This window comes from Nerophis lumbriciformis, linkage group LG19 (genome assembly GCF_033978685.3).
Source record: "Nerophis lumbriciformis linkage group LG19, RoL_Nlum_v2.1, whole genome shotgun sequence".
NCBI lineage: Eukaryota > Metazoa > Chordata > Actinopteri > Syngnathiformes > Syngnathidae > Nerophis > Nerophis lumbriciformis.
In genome coordinates this window covers 33,881,453-33,903,584 of record NC_084566.2, presented here as the reverse complement: position 1 = coordinate 33,903,584, position 22,132 = coordinate 33,881,453, and the positions used below count along the sequence as shown (strand labels likewise).

Below are 22,132 nucleotides of genomic sequence, written 5' to 3'. Positions count from 1 at the left end.
AGCGTTTGTGGGTCTGATGGACCCGTTGCATTTTGTGGCTTTTAATGCCTCACAATCAAACACTTTTATGTTAAAATACTGAACAGATGTTTATTGGAATAAGGTAAACATCTGTTTAGTATTTTAACATAAAAGTGTTTGATTGTGAGGCATTAAAACTGAACTGAACTGAACACCAATATGACTCACTTTAAGAGACTGTTCAAACTACAAGTGTTAAAGCTCAAGTTAAAGTAGCAATGATTGTCACACACACACACACACACACTAGGTGTGGCAAAACTATTCTTTGAATTTGACCCATCACCCTTGATCACCCCCTGGGAGGTGAGGGGAGGAGTGAGCAGCAGCGGTGGCCGCGCCCGGGAATAATTTTTGGTGATTTCACAAAGTACACAGAACAAGAATTATGATGAACATCTTGAACCTTTTTGTTTTTTCATTGAAACAAAGATTATTTATGTATTTAATATTTGTCTGCTTACTATGGTATATTATTTATGTATTATTTATGTGTTCACTGTTCTGTTACAGAGAACAAATAAATGGCATACAATTGCTACGGTATGAAAAAGGTAGGATTAAATAAGCTCTGCTTCTTCCTACTCCTTTTCGGACGTGCTGTAATGAAACAACTGGAAATATGTGTGATGACGTCACACACAATGATGAATACACGGAGAGGAAGGACGTGTGAGCAATGAGCGCGCTTGGCTCGCCTCTCTGTCACCAAGGCGACGGCCGGGGAGGAGGAGGAGGTCACACCTACGGGATATGTCATCACCATGGAATGTTCTCCCGCAGCCTCCACCCCATTCTTAGGACCGAAGGTGATGATGGGATGTAACCCCCAACACACTAGCCAAGAGGGGAGGAGTATATTTACAGCTAGCATTCACCGAGTCAAGTATTTCATATATATATATATATATATATATATATATATATATATATATATATATATATATATATATATATATATATATATATATAAGAAATACTTGACTTTCAGTGAATTCTAGCTATAAATATATACTTATTTTATTATATATCCATCCATCCATCCATCTTCTTCCGCTTATCCGAGGTCGGGTCGCGGGGGCAGCAGCCTAAGCAGGGAAGCCCAGACTTCCCTCTCCCCAGCCACTTCGTCCAGCTCCTCCCGGTGGATCCCGAGGCGTTCCCAGGCCAGCCGGGAGACATAGTCTTCCCAACGTGTCCTGGGTCTTCCCCGTGGCCTCCTACCGGTCGGACGTGCCCGAAACACCTCCCGAGGGAGGCGTTCGGGTGGCATCCTGACCAGATGCCCGAACCACCTCATCTGGCTCCTCTCGATATGGAGGAGCAGCGGCTTTACTTTGAGCTCCCCCCGGATGGCAGAGCTTCTCACCCTATCTCTAAGGGAGAGCCCCGCCACCCGGCGGAGGAAACTCATTTCGGCCGCTTGTACCCGTGATCTTGTCCTTTCGGTCATGACCCAAAGCTCATGACCATAGGTGAGGATGGGAACGTAGATCGACCGGTAAATCGAGAGCTTTGCCTTCTGGCTCAGCTCCTTCTTCACCACAACGGATCGATACAGCGTCCGCATTACTGAAGACGCCGCACCGATCCGCCTGTCGATCTCACGATCCACTCTTCCCTCACTCGTGAACAAGACTCCGAGGTACTTGAACTCCTCCACTTGGGGCAAGATCTCCTCCCCAACCCGGAGATGGCACTCCACCCTTTTCCGGGCGAGAACCATGGACTCGGATTTGGAGGTGCTGATTCTCATCCCAGTCGCTTCACACTCGGCTGCGAACCGATCCAGTGAGAGCTGAAGATCTTGGCCAGATGAAGCCATCAGGACCACATCATCTGCAAAAAGCAGAGACCTAATCCTGCAGCCACCAAACCAGATACCCTCAACGCCCTGACTGCGCCTAGAAATTCTGTCCATAAAGGTTATGAACAGAATCGGTGACAAAGGGCAGCCCTGGCGGAGTCCAACCCTCACTGGAAACGTGTCCGACTTACTGCCGGCAATGCGGACCAAGCTCTGACACCGATTATACAGGGAGCGAACCGCCACAATAAGACAGTCCGTTACCCCATACTCTCTGAGCACTCCCCACAGGACTTCCCGGGGTACACGGTCGAATGCCTTCTCCAAGTCCACAAAGCACATGTAGACTGGTTGGGCAAACTCCCATGCACCCTCAAGGACCCTGCCGAGAGTATAGAGCTGGTCCACAGTTCCACGACCAGGACGAAAACCACACTGTTCCTCCTGAATCCGAGGTTCAACTATCCGGCGTAGCCTCCTCTCCAGTACACCTGAATAGACCTTACCGGGAAGGCTGAGGAGTGTGATCCCACGATAGTTGGAACACACCCTCCGGTTCCCCTTCTTAAAGAGAGGAACCACCACCCCGGTCTGCCAATCCAGAGGTACCGCCCCCGATGTCCACGCGATGTTGCAGAGTCTTGTCAACCAAGACAGCCCCACAACATCCAGAGCCTTAAGGAACTCCGGGCGGATCTCATCCACCCCCGGGGCCTTGCCACCGAGGAGCTTTTTAACTACCTCGGCAACCTCAGCCCCAGAAATAGGAGAGCCCACCACAGATTCCCCAGGCCCTGCTTCCTCATAGGAAGACGTGCTGGTAGGATTGAGGAGGTCTTCGAAGTATTCTCTCCACCGATCCACAACATCCGCAGTCGAGGTCAACAGAGCACCATCCCCACCATACACGGTGTTGACACTGCACTGCTTCCCCTTCCTGAGGCGGCGGATGGTGGTCCAGAATTGCTTCGAAGCCGTCCGGAAGTCTTTTTCCATGGCCTCACCGAACTCCTCCCATGTCCGAGTTTTTGCCTCCGCGACCGCTGAAGCCGCACACCGCTTGGCCTGTCGGTACCTGTCTGCTGCGTCAGGAGTCCCATGAGCCAAAAGAACCCGATAGGACTCCTTCTTCAGCTTGACGGCATCCCTCACCGCCGGTGTCCACCAACGGGTTCTAGGATTACCGCCACGACAGGCACCAACTACCCTGCGGCCACAGCTCCAATCGGCCGCCCCGACAACAGAGGTACGGAACATCGTCCACTCGGACTCAATGTCCAGCGCCTCCCTCGTGACATGTTCAAAGTTCTTCCGGAGGTGGGAATTGAAACTCTCTCTGACAGGAGACTCTGCTAGACGTTCCCAGCAAACCCTCACAATGCGTTTGGGCCTGCCAGGTCTGTCCGGCATCCTCCCCCACCATCGCAGCCAACTCACCACCAGGTGGTGATCGGTAGAAAGCTCCGCCCCTCTCTTCACCCGAGTGTCCAAAACATGAGGCCGCAAATCCGATGACACAACTACAAAGTCGATCATGGAACTGCGGCCTAGGGTGTCCTGGTGCCAAGTGCACATATGGACACCCTTATGTTTGAACATGGTGTTTGTTATTGACAATCCGTGACGAGCACAAAAGTCCAATAACAAAACACCACTCGGGTTCAGATCCGGGCGGCCATTCTTCCCAATCACGCCTCTCCAGGTTTCACTGTCGTTGCCAACATGAGCGTTGAAGTCCCCCAGTAGAACGAGGGAATCACCCGGGGGAGCACTCTCCAGTACTCCCTCGAGTGAATCCAAAAAGGGTGGGTAATCTGAACTGCCGTTGGGCGCGTAAGCGCAAACAACAGTCAGGACCCGTCCCCCCACCCGAAGGCGGAGGGAGGCTACCCTCTCGTCCACCGGGTTGAACTCCAACGTGCAGGCTTTGAGCCGAGGGGAAACAAGAATTGCCACCCCAGCCCGTCGCCTCTCATTGCTGGCAACGCCAGAGTGGAAGAGAGTCCAGCCCCTGTCAAGAGAACTGGTTCCAGAGCCCTTGCTGTGCGTCGAAGTGAGTCCGACTATATCTAGCCGGAACTTCTCCACCTCACGCACTAGCTCAGGCTCCTTCCCCCCCAGCGAGGTGACGTTCCACGTCCCAAGAGCTAGCTTCTGTAGCCGAGGATCGGACCGCCAAGTGCCCTGCCTTCGGCTTCCGCCCAGCTCACATCGCACCCGACCTCTATGACCCCTGCTATGGGTGGTGAGCCCATTGGAGGGGGGACCCACGTTGCCTCTTCGGGCTGTGCCCGGCCGGGCCCCATGGGGACAGGCCCGGCCACCAGGCGCTCGCCATCGTGCCACACCTCCGGGCCTGGCTCCAGAGGAGGGCCCCGGTGACCCGCGTCCGGGCGAGGGAAATCTGGGTTCCTTGTTCGTGTTCTTCATAGAGGTCTTCGAGCTGCTCTTTGTCTGATCCCTCACCTAGGACCAGTTTGCCTTGGGAGACCCTACCAGGGGGCATAGAAGCCCCCGGACAACATAGCTCCTAGGATCATTGGGACACGCAAACTCCTCTACCACGTTAAGGTGGCAGCTCAGAGAGGAGTATTTTATTATATATATTTATTTTATTATATATATATATATATATATATATATATATATATATATATATATATATATATATATATATATATATATATATATATATATATATATATATATATAAAAGAAATACTTGAATTTCAGTGTTCATTTATTTACACATATACACACACATAACACTCATATACTCATTGTTGAGTTAAGGGTTGAATTGCCCATCCTTGTTCTATTCTCTGTCACTATTTTTCTAACCATGCTGAACACCCTCTCTGATGATGCATTGCTGTGTGGCACGCACAAAAGTGCTTTCATCAAATGCACTAGATGGCAGTATTGTCCTGTTTAAGAGTGTCACAACATTGCTGTTTACGGCAGACGAACTGCTTTACGGTAGACGAAAACGTGACTGCTGTTGTTGTGTGTTGTTGCCGCGCTGGGAGGAGGTTAATGAAACTGCCTAACAATAAACCCACATAAGAAACCAAGAACTCGCCCTCAATCATTCTACAGTTATAACGTCATTGGGCAGGTACGCTGTTTATATTGTGGGAAAGCGGACTCAGGTCCATATGGACCTGAGTCCACCTGAATTTCGGGAGATTTTCGGGAGAAAATTTGTCCCGGGAGGTTTTCGGGAGAGGCGCTGAATTTCGGGAGTCGCCCGGAAAATCCGGAAGGGTTGGCAAGTATGTATTAGAAAATTAGAAACAGCCATGAGCGGGATGCAGTTTGACTGTACTACATCCACAATAAAACACTTACTATTCAAATAATATCTGTGACTCATGTAAATAAATTTAAAAAAAGTTCAAGTTAAAGTAGCAATGATAGTCACACCCACACTAGGTGTGGTGAGATTATCCTCTGCATTTGACCCATCACCCTTGTTCACCCCCTGGGAGGTGAGGGGAGCAGTGAGCAGCAGCGGCGGCCGCGCCCGGGAGTCATTTTCTGTGATTTAACCCCCAATTCCAACCCTTGATGCTGAGTGCCAAGCAGGGAAAACTAAATACAATGATTTGTAATAGTAGTTAGCATTATTATTATTATTATTATTATTATTATTATTATTATTATAGCATTAGCAATATTGCTATTGTGATGACTTATTTATTATTTTATTGTTGTTTGGATTATTTTTCCTAATTTTGTTTAGGATGACATACAGTATGCATACAATTTTAACTTAAATTCTATATTATAACAAAATTACAGTTAATATTATAATATGGACAACGAATACAATGTTCAAATGAAATACATTTAAATACATTTACAATCACCAAACTAAATCTCAAAATTAAAATCAAATTGACCAATACAATCGATATTATGATTAGCATCAAAATACAATTGAAATTAAAATTAAAATTTAAATTTAAAATTAAAATTGCAATATAAATAATATTGCAATATAAATTTAGATTAAACTTACCAATAACATTGAAATTCAAATTTAAAATGTAAACCAAAATCACAAATACAATCGAAACACATTTCCATCCATCCATTTTCTACTGCTTGTCCCTTTTTTGGGGTCGCGGGGGGTGCTGGAGCCTATCTCAGCTGCATTCGGGCGGAAGGCGGGGTACACCCTGGACAAGTCGCCACCTCATCGCAGGGCAGAAACACATTTACAAATTACAATTTAAAAAAAATCCAAATTACCTTAAAAATTAAAGTTGAATTCAGAACTGATAAACATGCAATCCAGTTCAGAACCGGATAAAATTGGAATGGATATCACAGCTTTGGCATGCAATATTTACAGCATTTTCTATTGGACAAAGTTTGCTCTGTTATAAAATATGTTGCCTTTTTTAATGATATTACGCATAAAAAGTGAAGAAAATAATTAAATGTTACTATATAAACAAAAATACAATTAAAATTAAAATTAGTATTAAAATATAATTAAAATTACAATATAAATTTTAATTAAACTTACCAATAACATTGAAATGACAATTTAAAATCTAAACTAAAATCACAAATACAATCGCAACACATTTACAAATACAATTGAAATGATGAACAAAATTATCACAATTAAAAAATTACAAATAAATTTCAAATTACAATTTAAAAAAATCTAAATTACCTTTAAAATTAAAGTTAAATTCACTACTGATAAACATGTAATCTAGTTCAGGACTGGATAAAATTGGGATTGATATTACAGCCTTGGCTCTTAATATTTACAGCATTTTATATTACACACAGTTTGCTCTGTTATAACATATTTTTAATGATATTACGCATGAAAAGTCAAGAAAATAATTACTATATAAACAACTGTAAACAGGAAGTTTACGTTGGCAGAGTTAATAGAGTCGAACCTTAACATAAGTCATACAGTCGTGGTCAAAAGTTTACGTACACTTGTAAAGAACATAATGTCATGGCTGTCTTGAGTTTACAATCATTTCTACAACTCTTATTTTTTTGTGATAGAGTGATTGGAGCACATACTTGTTGGTCACAAAAAAACCATTCATGAAGTTTGTTTCTTTTATGAATTTATTATGGGTCTACTGAAAATGTGAGCAAATGTGCTGGGTCAAAAGTATACATACAGCAATGTTAGTATTTGGTTACATGTCCCTTGGCAAGTTTATTTGGTAGCCATCCACAAGCTTCTGGGAAGCTTCTGGTTGAATTTTTTACCACTCCTCTTGACAAAATAGGTGCAGTTCAGCTAAATTTGTCGGATTTCTGACATGTACTTGTTTCTTCGGCATTGTCCACACATTTAAGTCAGGACTTTTGGGAAGGCCATTCTAAAAGCTTAATTCTAGCCTGATTTAGCCATTCCTTTACCACTTTTGACGTGCGTTTGGGGTCATTGTCCTGTTGGAACACCCAACTGCGCCCAAGACCCAACCTCCGGGCTGATAATTTTAGGTTGTCCTGAAGAATTTGGAGGTAATCCTCCTTTTTCATTGTCCCATTTACTCTCTGTAAAGCACCAGTTCCATTGGCAGCAAAACAGGCCCAGAGCATAATACTACCACCACCATGCTTGATGGTAGGGTGGTGTTCCTGGGATTAAAGGCCCCACCTTTTCTCCTCCAAACATATTGCTGGGTATTGTGGCCGAACAGCTCAATTTGTGTTTCATCTGACCACAGAACTTTCCTCCAGAAGGTCTTATCTTTGTCCATGTGATCAGCAGCAAACTTTAGACGAGCCTTAAGGTGTCGCTTCCTACAAAAACACACTTGACACCTGCGTTCCAGCAGCTTCCAATTCATTGCAGACCTGCTTGTTGGTGGTTCTCGGTTGACTCTTGATCATCCTGAACAATTTTCTCTCAGCAACAGGTGATAGCTTGCGTTTTCTTCCTGATCGTGGCAGTGACAAAACTGTGCCACGCACTTTTTACTTACGAACAATTGTCTGCACAGTTGCTCTTGGGACCTTAAGCTGCTTTGAAATGGCTCCAAGTGACTTTCCTGACTTGTTCAACTGCGCCCAAGACCCAACCTCCGGGCTGATGATTTTAGCTTGTCCTGAAGAATTTGGAGGTAATCCTCCTTTTTCATTGTCCCATTTACTCTCTGTAAATCACCAGTTCCATTGGCAGCAAAACAGGCCCAGAGCATAATACTACCACCACCATGCTTGACGGTAGGTTTGGTGTTCCTGGGATTTTCTCCTCCAAACATATTGCTGGGTATTGTGGCCAAACAGCTAAATTTTTGTCTCATCTGACCACAGAATTTTCCTCCAGAAGGTCTTCTCTTTGTCCATGTGATCAGCAGCAAACTTTAGACGAGCCTTAAGGTGTCGCTTCCTACAAAAACACACTTGACACCTGCGTTCCAGCAGCTTCCAATTCATTGCAGACCTGCTCGTTGGTGGTTCTCGGTTGACTCTTGATCATCCTGACCAATTTTCTCTCAGCAGCAGGTGATAGCTTGCGTTTTCTTCCTGATCGTGGCAGTGACAAAACTGTGCCATGCACTTTTTACTTACGAACAATTGTCTGCACAGTTGCTCTTGGGACCTTAAGCTGCTTTGAAATGGCTCCAAGTGACTTTCCTGACTTGTTCAACTGCGCCCAAGACCCAACCTCCGGGCTGATGATTTTAGGTTGTCCTGAAGAATATGGAGGTAATTCTCCTTTTTCATTGTCCCATTTACTCTTTGTAAAGCACCAGTTCCATTGGCAGCAAATCAGGCCCAGAGCATAATACTACCACCACCATGCTTGACGGTAGGTGTGGTGTTTCTGGGATTTTCTCCTCCAAACATATTGCTGGGTATTGTGGCTCAATTTTTGTTTCATCTGACCACAGAACTTTCCTCCAGAAGGTCTTATCTTTGTCCATGTGATCAGCAGCAAACTTTAGACGAGCCTTAAGGTGTCGCTTCCTACAAAAACACACTTGACACCTGCGTTCCAGCAGCTTCCAATTCATTGCAGACCTGCTTGTTGGTGGTTCTCGGTTGACTCTTGATCATCCTGACCAATTTTCTCTCAGCAGCAGGTGATAGCTTGCGTTTTCTTCCTGATCGTGGCAGTGACAAAACTGTGCCATGCACTTTTTACTTACGAACAATTGTCTGCACAGTTGCTTTTGGGACCTTAAGCTGGTGGTGTTCCTGGGATTTTCTCCTCCAAACATATTGCTGGGTATTGTGGCCAAACAGTTTAATTTTTGTTTCATCTGACATCACATGGACAAAGATAAGACCTTCTGGAGGAATATTAACATTGCTGTATGTATACTTTTGACCCAGCAGATTTGCTCACATTTTCAGTAGACCCATAATAAATTCATAAAAGAACCAAACTTTATGAATGTTTTTTTGGTGACCAACAAGTATGTGCTCCAATCACTTTATCACAAAAAAATAAGAGTTGTAGAAATGATTGGACATTATGTTCTTTACAAGTGTACGTAAACTTTTGCTCTATTTCAAGTCACATAAGAATGAGCATGGCTCAGCACATTAGAACACAGAGGAAAGCAGCATAGTTCTATAGTGGTTAAAAATATCTCCAGGATTTCATGCAGAAGTGCATTGTGGGGTGGGGGGGGGGAAACAACTGACCTCCAGGATCTTCTCCGATGTCGCCCTGAGGACACGACCCCACCTGTGCAGGTCCACCCCCTCCGAATTGCTGTCCATGACGCGTGGCAGCTGTCGTGCGACACAAAAGACGTTACAAAGTTTGCAAAAAAGTGTGAGGGGGTGAAAAGGTCATCGTGAATCACGTTGGAATTAAAAAAAAAAAAAAAAAAAAGAGTTGTTAGGAAAGCAAAGGAGGATGAGGGAACGCCAAGACAAACATCAGCGCACGAGATATCCTTCCTGTGACATTCCTCACCACGCTGAAGGAAAGCTGGTGTCAGGAAGTCAGGGGGGACGCCAGAAAAAAAGGCATTGGAACCACGGTCAGTGTGCTAATGCTTTTTTTATAACCTTGAAGTGTGGGGAGATCTTAATTTGGATTTATTTGGTCAGTATGATAAAACCATCATATATTTATTCCCCACTTAAATTAAATGTACTCATCCATTATATTTGCTCAGTAAAATAATGAGGTCTTAAGACAATGTAAAGAGAAGTGTTAGATGTAAATATAAACAGAATACAATGATTTGCAAATCCTTTTCAACCTATATTCAATTGAATGCACTACAAAGACAAGATATTTGATGGTCAAACTCATAAACTTTTTTTTTTTTTTTTTTGCAAATAATAATTAACTTAGAATTTCATGGCTGCAACACGTGCCAAAGTAGTTGGGAAAGGGCATGTTCACCACTGTGTTACATCACCTTTTCTTTTAACAACACTCAATAAACGATTGGGAACTAATTGTTGAAGCTTTGAAAGTGGAATCCTTTTCCATTCTTGTTTTATGTAGAGCTTCAGTCGTTCAACAGTCCGGGGGTCTCCGCTGTCGTATTTTACGCTTCATAATGCGCCACACATTTTCGATGGGAGACAGGTCTGGACTGCAGCCGGGCCAGGAAAGTACTTGCACTCTTTTTTTTTACGAAGCCACGCTGTTGTAACACGTGCTGAATGTGGCTTGGCATTGTCTTGCTGAAATAAGCAGGGGCGTCCATGAAAAAGACGGCGCTTAGATGGCAGCATATGTTGTTCCAAAACCTGTATGTACCTTTCAGCATTAATGGTGCCTTCACAGATGTGTAAGTTACCCATGCCTTGGGCACTAATGCACCCCCATACCATCACAGATGCTGGCTTTTGAACTTTGCGTCGATAACAGTCTGGATGGTTCACTTCCCCTTTGGTCCGGATGACACGATGTCGAATATTTCCAAAAACAATTTGAAATGCGGACTCGTCCGACCACAGAACACTTTTCCACTTTGCATGAGTCCATCTTAGATGATCTCGGGCCCAGAGAAGCCGGCGGTGTTTCTGGATGTTGTTGATAAACGGCTTTCGCTTTGCGTAGTAGAGCTTTAACTTGCACTTACAGATGTAGCGACAAACTGTATTTAGTGACAGTGGTTTTCTGAAGTGTTCCTGAGCTCATGTGGTGATATCCTTTAGGGTTTGTATTTAAATAGCGCTTTTCTCTAGTGACTCAAAGCGCTTTACATAGTGAAACCCAATATCTAAGTTACATTTAAACCAGTGTGGGTGGCACTGAGAGCAGGTGGGTAAGTGTCTTGCCCAAGGACACAACGGCAGGAAGCAGGAATTGAACCTAGAACCCTCAAGTTGTAAGCACGGCCACTCTACCAACTGAGCTATGCCGGTTGGTAGAGGCATTGAAGCTTAGGGAAAGGCTATGCAGAACGAAACTAAAACTGAACTGGCTACAAAGTAAAAAAAAAACAGAATCCTGGACGACAGCAAAGACTTACTGTGGAGCAAAGACGGCGTCCACAAAGTACATCTGAACATGACATGACAATCAACAATGTCCCCACAAAGAAGGATAAAAACAACTGAAATAGTCTTGTTTGCCAATAGAAAGCAGGTCAGGCAATAGCGCTCAAAGGAAGGCGTGAAGCTGCTACAGGAAAACACCAACAAAACAGGAAGGGCCGCCAAAATAACAGCGCAAGACAGGAACTAAAACACTACACACAGGAAAACAACAACAAACTCAACCTGCACTGGGAGCAGGTGGGTAGAGTGTCTTGCCCAAGGACACAACGCCAGTGACTAGGATGGCAAAAGCAGGAATCGAACCTGGAACCCTCAAGTTGCGGGCACGGGCACTCTACCAACCGAGCTATGCCGGTTGGTAGAGGCATTAAGGCTTAGGGAAAGGCTATGCAGAACGAAACTAAAACTGAACTGGCTGCAAAGTAAACAAAAACAGAACGCTGGACGACAGCAAAGACTTACTGTGGAGCAAAGACGGCGTCCACAATGTACATCCGAACATGACATGACAATCAACAATGTCCCCGCAAAGAAGAATAAAAACAACTGAAATAGTCTTGTTTGCCAATAGAGAGCAGGTGCCTTGTCTCAAAAAGGGTTGAAAAACACTGGTGTAGACCGCAAGGAAGTGTTCTAAAAGTAGAAGTAAATCATATGAGCCATCGCTACTCACTCAATGTAATAAAATAATGTAATGAAATACATACAGTCGCAATCAAAAGTTTACATACACTCTATCACAAAAAAATAAGAGTTGTAGAAATGATTGGAAAATCAAGACAGCCATGACATGATGTTCTTTACAAGTGTATGTCAACTTTTGACCACGACTGTAGATAACTTCTGAAAAAAGACTGACATTTATTGTATTGTTTAAATGAGTGAGGTATGCTCGGTAAATTAAGTTTATTATTAATATAATATTATAAAATTAAATAGAAGATACAAATGTAATTCAAACATATGTGTTTGTGAATGATAGGCAAAAATCCAAAGAAAAATGCAGTTCACTTTCAAATTTGTTGAGTAAAAAAACAACAACTTGTAATTAGAGATGTCCGATAATATCGGACTGCCGATATTATTGGCCGATAAATGCTTTAAAATGTAATATCGTAAATTATCGGTATCGGTTTCAATCTCCCGATTTTTCCGTGAGACTCCCGAATTTCAGTGCCCCTCCAGAAAATCTCCCGGGGCAACCATTCTCCCGAATTTCTCCCGATTTCTACCCGGATAACATTATTGGGGGCGTGCCTTAAAGGCTCTGCCTTTAATGTCCTCTACAACCTGTCGTCACGTCCGCTTTTCCTTCATACAAACAGCGTGCCAGCCCAGTCACATAATATATGCTGCCTTTTCACACTCATAAGTGAATGCAAGGCATACTTGTTCAACAGCCATACAGGTCACACTGAGGGTGGGCGTATAAACAACTTTAACACTGTTACAAATATGCGCCACACTGTGAACCCACACCAAACAAGAATGACAAACACATTTCGGGAGAACATCCGCACCGTAACACAACATAAACACAACAGAACAAATACCCAGAACCCCTTGCAGCACTAACTATTCCAGGACGCTACAATATACACCCCCCGCTAATCCCCCCTCACCTTAACCTCGCCCGCCCACCTCAACCTCCTCCTGAGAGAATAATACAATTAGATGAACAGTATGAGTAAAAAAAAGTATTCATGCAACTTTCACCATAGATAATGCAATTAAAATAATTATGCACAAAGATTAAAAAAAAAAAAAATGAAAAAATTGCTTTTTTTAGGATCAAAACTTAAATATCTTGTCAGAGGTTCAACTTTTCTGAGCCAAATACTTGATCTAAAATGTGTTGAATAAAACAGCACTGTGTTATATAATGACTATTCCATTCAACCTCTTTGGGGACGACGTGGCGCGATTGGGAGAGTGGCTGTGCCAGCAACCTGAGGGTTCCTGGTTCAATCCCCACCTTGAAATGTACCATGAATTGATTAACGTGGACCCCGACTTAAACAAGTTGAAAAACAGAATGCTGGACGACAGCAAAGACTTGTACGGAATATGTACTGTACTGTGCAATCTACTAATAAAAGTCTCAATCAAAAAAGTGTTATGCAATAAGTTCTATTTCTGCAAATGTTGTGATGATTCAGACCGGGGCCAGGTTGATGCTAACGTTAGCATCAACCAAGTGAACCAGGGGGACTTGGCTCAGGTCTTAGCGAGCGGTGCATCACCTAAGCCCATTAGGGAAACAGGGCAAGAGGGATAATGCCGTCACCTGACTCACTCATGCTGAGCACTAACACCCACTCTATTAGGTACGCCCAGTTAAGACGGGCCGTGACGTGGAAGACGGTGACTACCCACCAGTCTGAAGATCTTGAAAAAGTCCACGTTGGCGTAGAGCATGTCTTCGATCCTCTGCAGCCTGGGCTGGCTGAGGGCGCACATGGCGTTGCGAACGCCGTGCAGGCCATGGCGGCTTGGGAAGATGATGAAGCGATCCAGCAGGGCCTGGCTGCACGCGATGTCTTTCAGCTGAAGGTCTGGGACGCCATAGGCAAACTGGAAGACGGCGGAAAGACACTCTTACAACACAGTTTTTAACCTCGGCCGTCCTTCATCGACTCACTTGTTCCACTCGTATCTCCGCGTGGGTCAGCTGGTAAACCACCGAGTCTGAGAGGGCGGCCTCTCCTGACAGGAACGCCATGAGAACCTGCTCGTCCTTCAGAATGTCCTCAATCTTTAAACCCCGACCTGAAAGAGACGAAGGCCGGTTTTAGGATGGTTCCTACTTGTGTTTTTCCACCTCCTGGTACCCCAGCACCTCCAAAACCCTTTAAATCTAGACTCTAAACATCCCAGAACAAGCTAGTCAAGTTACTTCTAGACCTCCACCCCAGATCACACCTCACTCCTACCCATACTTGCCAACCCTCCCGGATTTTCCGGGAGACTCACGAAATTTAGCGCCTCTCCCGAAAACCTCCCGGGACAAATTTTCTCCCGAAATTCAGGCGGACTGCTTGGACCTGAGTCCGCTTACCCACAATATAAACAGCGTACCTGCCCAATCACTTCATAACTGTAGAATGATGGAGGGCGAGTTCTTGGTTTCTTATGTGGGTTTATTGTTGGGCAGTTTCATTAACGTCCTCCCAGCGCGGCAACAACACACAACAACAGCAGTCACGTTTTTGTCTACCGTAAAGCAGTTCGTCTGCCGTAAACAGCAATGTTGTGACACTCTTAAACAGGACAATACTGCCATCTAGTGCATTTGATGAAAGCACTTTTGTGCGTGCCACACAGCAATGCATCATCAGAGAGGGTGTTCAGCATGGTTTGAAAAATAGTGACAGAATAGAACAAGGATGGACAATTCAACCCTTAACTCAACAATGAGTAGATGTGTGTTATGTGTGTGTATATGTGTAAATAAATGAACACTGAAATTCAAGTATTTATTTTATATATATATATATATATATATATATATATATATATATATATATATATATATATATAATAAAATAAATATATATTTATAGCTAGAATTCACTGAAAGTCAAGTATTTCTTATATATATATATATATATATATATATATATATATATATATATATATACATACATACATACATATATATATATATATATGAAATACTTGACTTAGTATTTCGTCAAGTATTTCTTATATATATATATATATATATATATATATATATATATATATATATATATATAAGAAATACTTGACGAAATACTAAGTCAAGTATTTCATATATATATATATATATATATATATATATATATACATATATATGAAATACTTGACTTGGTGAATTCTAGCTGTAAATATACTCCTCCCCTCTTAACCACGCCCCCAAACACCCCCCCCCCCCCCCCCACCCACCTCCCGAAATCTGAGGTCTCAAGGTTGGCAAGTATGCTCCTACCCACTTCTCCAAAGTGGGCTGGCTCAGGGTGGAGGACAGAGTCAAACAACTTGCACTGAGCCTGGTCTATAAAATTCGCTACACCTCCATGATACCGAAGTACATGTCAAACTACTTCCATAACGTAAATGACCGCCATAACCACAACACCAGGGGGAGCTCCACAAACCATGTTAAATCCAGATTCCATCTAACAAAGGTCTTAACTCATTCTCCTTCTATGCCACATCAATATGGAATGCACTCCCAACAGGTGTAAAAGAAAGTGCATCTCTATCCTCCTTCAAAACCGCACTAAAAGAACACCTCCAGGCAACTTTAACCCTAAACTAATACCCTCCCCCCACCACATCCCACCTCCCCGGATTGTAAATAATCAAATGTATATACTTGTTCCTATTGTTTCTGAGCTCACTATGTTCTCTGCTCGCGATACATATCCTACCAAGTCAGACCTGCACTGTTACAATGTCCATTTCTCTGATGATATTATTGTTGATGACTGAAGTGCTGATATCAACCAAACCTAACACCCCCGCCACCCACCCCAACCCCTTCCACATCCCACCCCCCGGATTGTAAATAATGTAAACAATTCAATGTATATACTCTGATGATTAACTTGTGTGATGACTGTATTATGCTGATAGTATATATCTGTATCATGAATCAATTTAAGTGGACCCCGACTTAAACAAGTTGAAAAACTTATTGGGGTGTTACCATTTAGTGGTCAATTGTACAGAATATGTACTGTACTGTGCAATCTACTAATAAAAGTCTCAATCAATCAATCAATCAATCAATCAGATAGAAGGTATCCTTCCTTATACCTGATATCGCCGCCGGGTTGTTGCGCAGCGTTTCCATGAAGTTGGAGAACGTGGACACTTCGTGCCACAGACGCCCGAGCTGCCGGACTTCCGTGTCATTGAACATGTCCAAGATGTCCGCGTAGAACCGTGACAATCTGGAACAAAACAGGACCCAAGGGTAAACAAAACAAAAAAAGGGTGGGGCTGTCCTGATACAACCGTTTCCACCTCAGATACGATGCCGATATTGGCCTGTACCAGTATTGTTTCAATTTGATATCGACAGGACACCTTAGAAAAGTTTTGATCAAGTGAAATTAGTCAAACAGAGAACAATGGTAGGTATGAAAACCACTAACTTATTTGTTAACAACCCTAAACATAAACATATGAACCAATAATTAGTTGCTTATTAACATAGGGTTAGGGTTAGGGTCAGGGTCAGGGTAGAGTTAGCGTTGGGGTTGGGGAAGACTCTTAGTTAATGGCTTACTGGTTGTATAATAAGGCCATGCAGAATAAGGCATTAATAAGTACTTAGTAATGACTAATTAACAGCCAATATGTTACTAATTTGCATGTTAATAAGCAACTAATTAACGGTTCATATGTTCCCCATACTAAAGTGTTACTATATACATACTATATATATATATATACATACTATATACATACTATATATATATATATATATATATATATATATATATATATATATATATATATACATACACAGTACATACATATATGTATATATATACACACGTACATATATATATGTATATGTATATGTATATACACATATATATCTACATATACGTACATTTATATATATACATATATATATACATATACATATATATATATATATATATATATACACACATATAAATGTATATATATACATAAGTATATGTATATATATATATTCACACATATACGTATATATATACATATAAATGTATATGTATACATATATTTATACGTATATGTATATATATGTATATATATACACGTATATGTATATATATACATACATGTATACATACACATATGAGTATATATATATATATATATATATATATATATATATATAGGTATATACACATATATATATACATACACGTATATATATATATATATATATATATATATATATATACCTATATAGGTATATATATACCTATATAGGTATATATATATATATATATATACACACTGTATATATATATATACACACTGTGTATATATATATATATATATATATATATATATATATATATATATATATATATATATATATATATATATGTGTGTGTGTGTGTGTACACACATATACATATATATATATACATACATATATATATATATACATACGTACGTACATACATACATACATACATACATACATACATACATACATACATACATACATACATACATACATACATACATACATACATATATATATATATATATATATATATCATTTTTTTTGCTGATTTTGGACCAATATCCGAAATCAGTATCACCCTAAAAAGGCTGAACAATGATTAATAACGAATGCTTACATTGAGTTGTTATAGTTGGAGACCACCCCTGGAGATTCTCCCCTGGTAGGGAATCTGAAGCAGGGGTTGTTGGCGTTGCAGAAGATGCCCTGAATCCATGGAAGGATGCCCGCAGAGGGCATGGCCTTGTTGGAGAAGTGGCCTGGAAGGACGGTATAGGAGTGAGTTATCTTGCTTGATGGAGTTCATGTACTTAAAAGTCCCTTAATATGCATTTAGGTCCCTATAACATGTGCTTCTGTGAAGTTTGTCACTGTGCGCCTTCATCCAAGATGTGCACTTTTTTTTAAAAGTCTGCCTACCATTCACAATCCTTATGTAAGAGAAGCACACGTTTTTCTTTTTTAATGCATTCTAAATAATAAATAAATGCGATCAAAAGTCTGCTTACAATGGAACCTATGAGAGTCGCTCTATTCTGCCCATAAAGCCTTTAAAATACATCTTAACACCTCCAATAGGGTTTTATATACATGATGTAAGTATATATGTAATGTAGTAACGGGCACATGTATTATAACATGTAATATTTACACAATTTGCTCATTTTAATCAATTTAATTAATTTCAATTTTTTTTTTCAACATCATCACTGATTATTACTCACTGCAGACTCACCTCTGGGACGATACTCCCAGAGATGAGTGCCATGTACACAACTCGCTGCGTAAAGCGAGTACACAACATCCTGGAGGACAGATACCACATGGCCTCTTCAACCTGCTACCCTCTGGAAGGAGGTATAGATCGATTTGCGCCAGGACCACCAGAATGTCTCACAGTCTGTATCCCCAGGCTGTGAGACTGCTAAATGAACAGCCTGCCCCTTTGCTGCCCCGGACCATCTTATTACCTCACTCTTCACCACCTCAATAATTGTGCTCTGGACATTACATTGCTGCAACATCAACGTAACACCCATCAGACATCTGACTGTTCCCACCCCCAAGTCCCTCTTATCGCGATCTTCCTGACAATGCTAAAATGTAAACTATTGTCAACCTGCACTTCAATGCAGTTTCTATGCCGCTGGACAAAGCTCTCGTTGTTCATGTATGACTTAAGTGTTATAATGACAATGACAATAAAGAAATTGATTGATAAGAGCCAGCAAACATAATAAAACATCACTTACTGTACAATGTCTGCAGTCATTATGATGCCGACTGCGAGGATGTTCATATATTCCCATTTAGATTAAGAATGACTCATAATCCTTGTGAAGAAAAGGGGTTTGAAACCAATCAATCAATCAATGTTTACTTATATAGCCCTAAATCACAAGTGTCTCAAAGGGCTGCACAAGCCACAACGACATCATCGGTTCAGATCCCACATCAGGGCAAGGAAAAACTCAACCCAGTGGGATGACAATGAGAAACCTTTGAGAGGACCGCGTCTTTTCTTGTCGTTCTCGCCAGTTCCAGTTCTAAATTGGCTGTCAAAGTTTACCAACTTGTCGGAATACGTCTTAGCCCTTCTACTATATAGGTGAGAGGCATTATTGTTTATCAATAACATTTCACGAGCACCGAGGCAAGGAAACAGCTTACCACTCCATGATGTCAACATAGGCACACAGGGTAGTGATCACGGCGCCGCTATAAATAGTTTGTCTGCGTTAGCGCTTATAATAACATTATCACTAATACTTGGTTAATATTCAAGTCACAAAAAGTATTGTTGGCACTTGTTGGATGTTTTTTTTATTGGGTTTCATGGGCAGAATAGAGGACCTTATATTTATGAGACTCCTCAGCCTTCCCGGTAAGGTCTATTCAGGTGTACTGCAGAGGAGGCTACGCCGGATAGTCGAACCTCGGATTCAGGAGGAACAGTGTGGTTTTCGTACTGGTCGTGGAACTGTGGACCAGCTCTATACTCTCGGCAGGGTCCTTGAGGGTGCATGGGAGTTTGCCCAACCAGTCTACATGTGCTTTTTGGACTTGGAGAAGGCATTCGACCGTGTACAGAGAGTATGGGGTATCGGACTGTCTGATTGTGGCGGTTCGCTCCCTGTATGATCAGTGTCAGAGCTTGGTCCGCATTGCCGGCAGTAAGTCGGACACGTTTCCAGTGAGGGTTGGACTCCGCCAAAGCTGCCCTTTGTCACCGATTCTGTTCATAACTTTTATGGACAGAATTTCTAGGCATTGAGGGTATCTGGTTTGGTGGCTGCAGGATTAGGTCTCTGCTTTTTACAGATGATGTGGTCGATAGGTGGTGGTCGGAGGGGCCGTAGGCGCAAACTGGCAGCCTCGCTTCCGTCAGTCTACCCGAGGGCAGCTGTGGCTACAAATGTAGCCACCAGGTGTGAATGAATGATGGGTTCTCACTTCTCTGTGAGCGCTTTGAGTAACCAATAATAGAAAAGCGCGATATAAAATCTAATCCATTATTATTATTATATTATTATCCTGATGGCTTCATCTGGCCAAGATCTTCAGCTCTGACTGGATCGGTTCGCAGCTGAGTGTGAAGCGACCGGGATGGGAATCAGCACCTCCAAGTCTGAGTCCATGGTTCTCGCCCGGAAAAGGGTGGAGTGCCATCTCCAAGTTGGGGAGGAGATCTTGCCCCAAGTGGAGGAGTTCAAGTACCTCTGAGTCTTGTTCACGAGTGAGGGAAGAGTGGATCGTGAGATCGACAGGCGGATCGGTGCGGCGTCTTCAGTAATGCGGACGCTGTATCGATCCGTTGTGGTGAAGAAGGAGCTGAGCCGGAAGGCAAAGCTCTCAATTTACCGGTCGATCTACGTTCCCATCCTCACCTATGGTCATGAGCTTTGGGTTATGACCGAAAGGACAAGATCACGGGTACAAGCGGCCGAAATTAGTTTCCTCCGCCGGGTGGCGGGTCTCTCCCTTAGAGATAGGGTGAGAAGCGCTGTCATCCGGGGGGAGCTCAAAGTAAAGCCGCTGCTCCTCCACATCGAGAGGAGCCAGATGAGGTGGTTCGGGCATCTGGTCAGGATGCCACCCGAACGCCTCCCTAGGGAGGTAAGAGGCCACGGGGAAGACCCAGGACACGCTGGGAAGACTATCTCTCCCGGCTGGCCTGGGAACGCCTCGGGATCCCCCGGGAAGAGCTGGACGAAGTGGCTGTGGAGAGGGAAGTCTGGGCTTCCCTGCTTAGGCTGCTGCCCCTGCAACCCGACCTCGGATAAGCGGAAGAAGATGGATGGATGGATATTTATGAGTTAGAATGCATTAAAAAAAATACATCCGTCGTCATGTTTTTTATAATGATTGTGAACGATAGGCAAAATTCCACAAAAAAATGCAGTTCCCCTTTAAGTACATTTGTTCGTACACGCTTCTGAGGCTGGAATATGTCCAACGCCCCTGGAAGGTGAAATATATTGCACTTGAAGTTTGGATGCAGTGTACACCACACATAATAAAATGGTAAAATAAACTGCTCGAAAACAAGCAAATTTATTGTGATTGCTTCAATTGAGACACCTAGAAACAACCATTGAGATGAGAATAAAGGGATCATAATTAGAGATGTCCGATAATATCGAACTGCCGATGTTATCGGCCGATAAAACAAGAATGACAAACACATTTCGGGAGAACATCCGCACCGTAACACAACATAAACACAACAGAACAAATACCCAGAAACCCTTGCAGCACTAACTCTTCCAGGACGCTACGTCTGTCAATCAATTCCATTGATTTTTTACAATTAATATCAAACAGTCACGCTCCCCAAACACAAAAATATTCAGCTGTCAAGCCCCTGGCAAACATATTTACTAAATAGAACTTAACACCACAAATAACATCAGGGTGGTTACAAAAACAAAATGTAAATGGTATATATACTTGTATAGCGCGTTTCTACCTTCAAGGTACTCAAACCACTTTGACACTATTTCCACATTCACCCATTCACACACTGATGGCGTTAGGAGGCCCTAACCACGACCCATCAGGAGCATGGGTGAAGTGTCTTGCTCGAGGACACAACGGACGTGACGAGGTTGGTAGAAGGTGGGGATCAAACCAGGAACCCTCTCCCAACTGCGCCACGCCGGCCCCAATGAAACAAAGTTTCATCTGCAGAATATTATTCATATCCAGCCAAGTGGAAGAAGCTGTTCTAGCGTGCATACACACACACCACATTACTGACGTATTAAAACTACATGCTACGGTATTTTCACACAACCGAGAAAAAAGGCATCATGGCAAATAGTGTTCCTTTTTAATAATGTGAAGCTTCGTTACACATCTTAAAATACAACCTGGTTGAAAATGGCTGAAAAAGCCCACGATACAGGACGTTTACGGCGGTTATTTTGCGCTTACACTCATGTTGCTGGTAGAGCGGGTTAGCCTTTCTCAGCCACACCAGACCGATGAACAGGAACACCGGCCAGAGGATCTCAACCAGGAAGCGAATCTGTACGTACAAGAAGTGGGAGTCTTTGAAACACCAAATACACAGAAAGCCATTAAATGCT

At 42.6% G+C, this 22,132-nt stretch overlaps 1 protein-coding gene across 1 annotated transcript in view; it reads right to left on the bottom strand.

Moving 5' to 3' along the window:
- Positions 1-22,132, bottom strand: part of abca4b (ATP-binding cassette, sub-family A (ABC1), member 4b) — a 115,275-nt gene that overhangs the window by 78,687 nt on the left and 14,456 nt on the right. Inside the window, exons 5-10 of the mRNA XM_061978866.2 lie at positions 21,978-22,071; positions 17,659-17,800; positions 16,106-16,242; positions 13,944-14,071; positions 13,679-13,876; positions 9,479-9,568 (exon numbers count right to left, since the gene is read on the bottom strand). Of these exons, the coding sequence (XP_061834850.1) occupies positions 9,479-9,568; positions 13,679-13,876; positions 13,944-14,071; positions 16,106-16,242; positions 17,659-17,800; positions 21,978-22,071 (789 nt within the window). The remainder of the gene's footprint in view (positions 1-9,478; positions 9,569-13,678; positions 13,877-13,943; positions 14,072-16,105; positions 16,243-17,658; positions 17,801-21,977; positions 22,072-22,132) is intronic.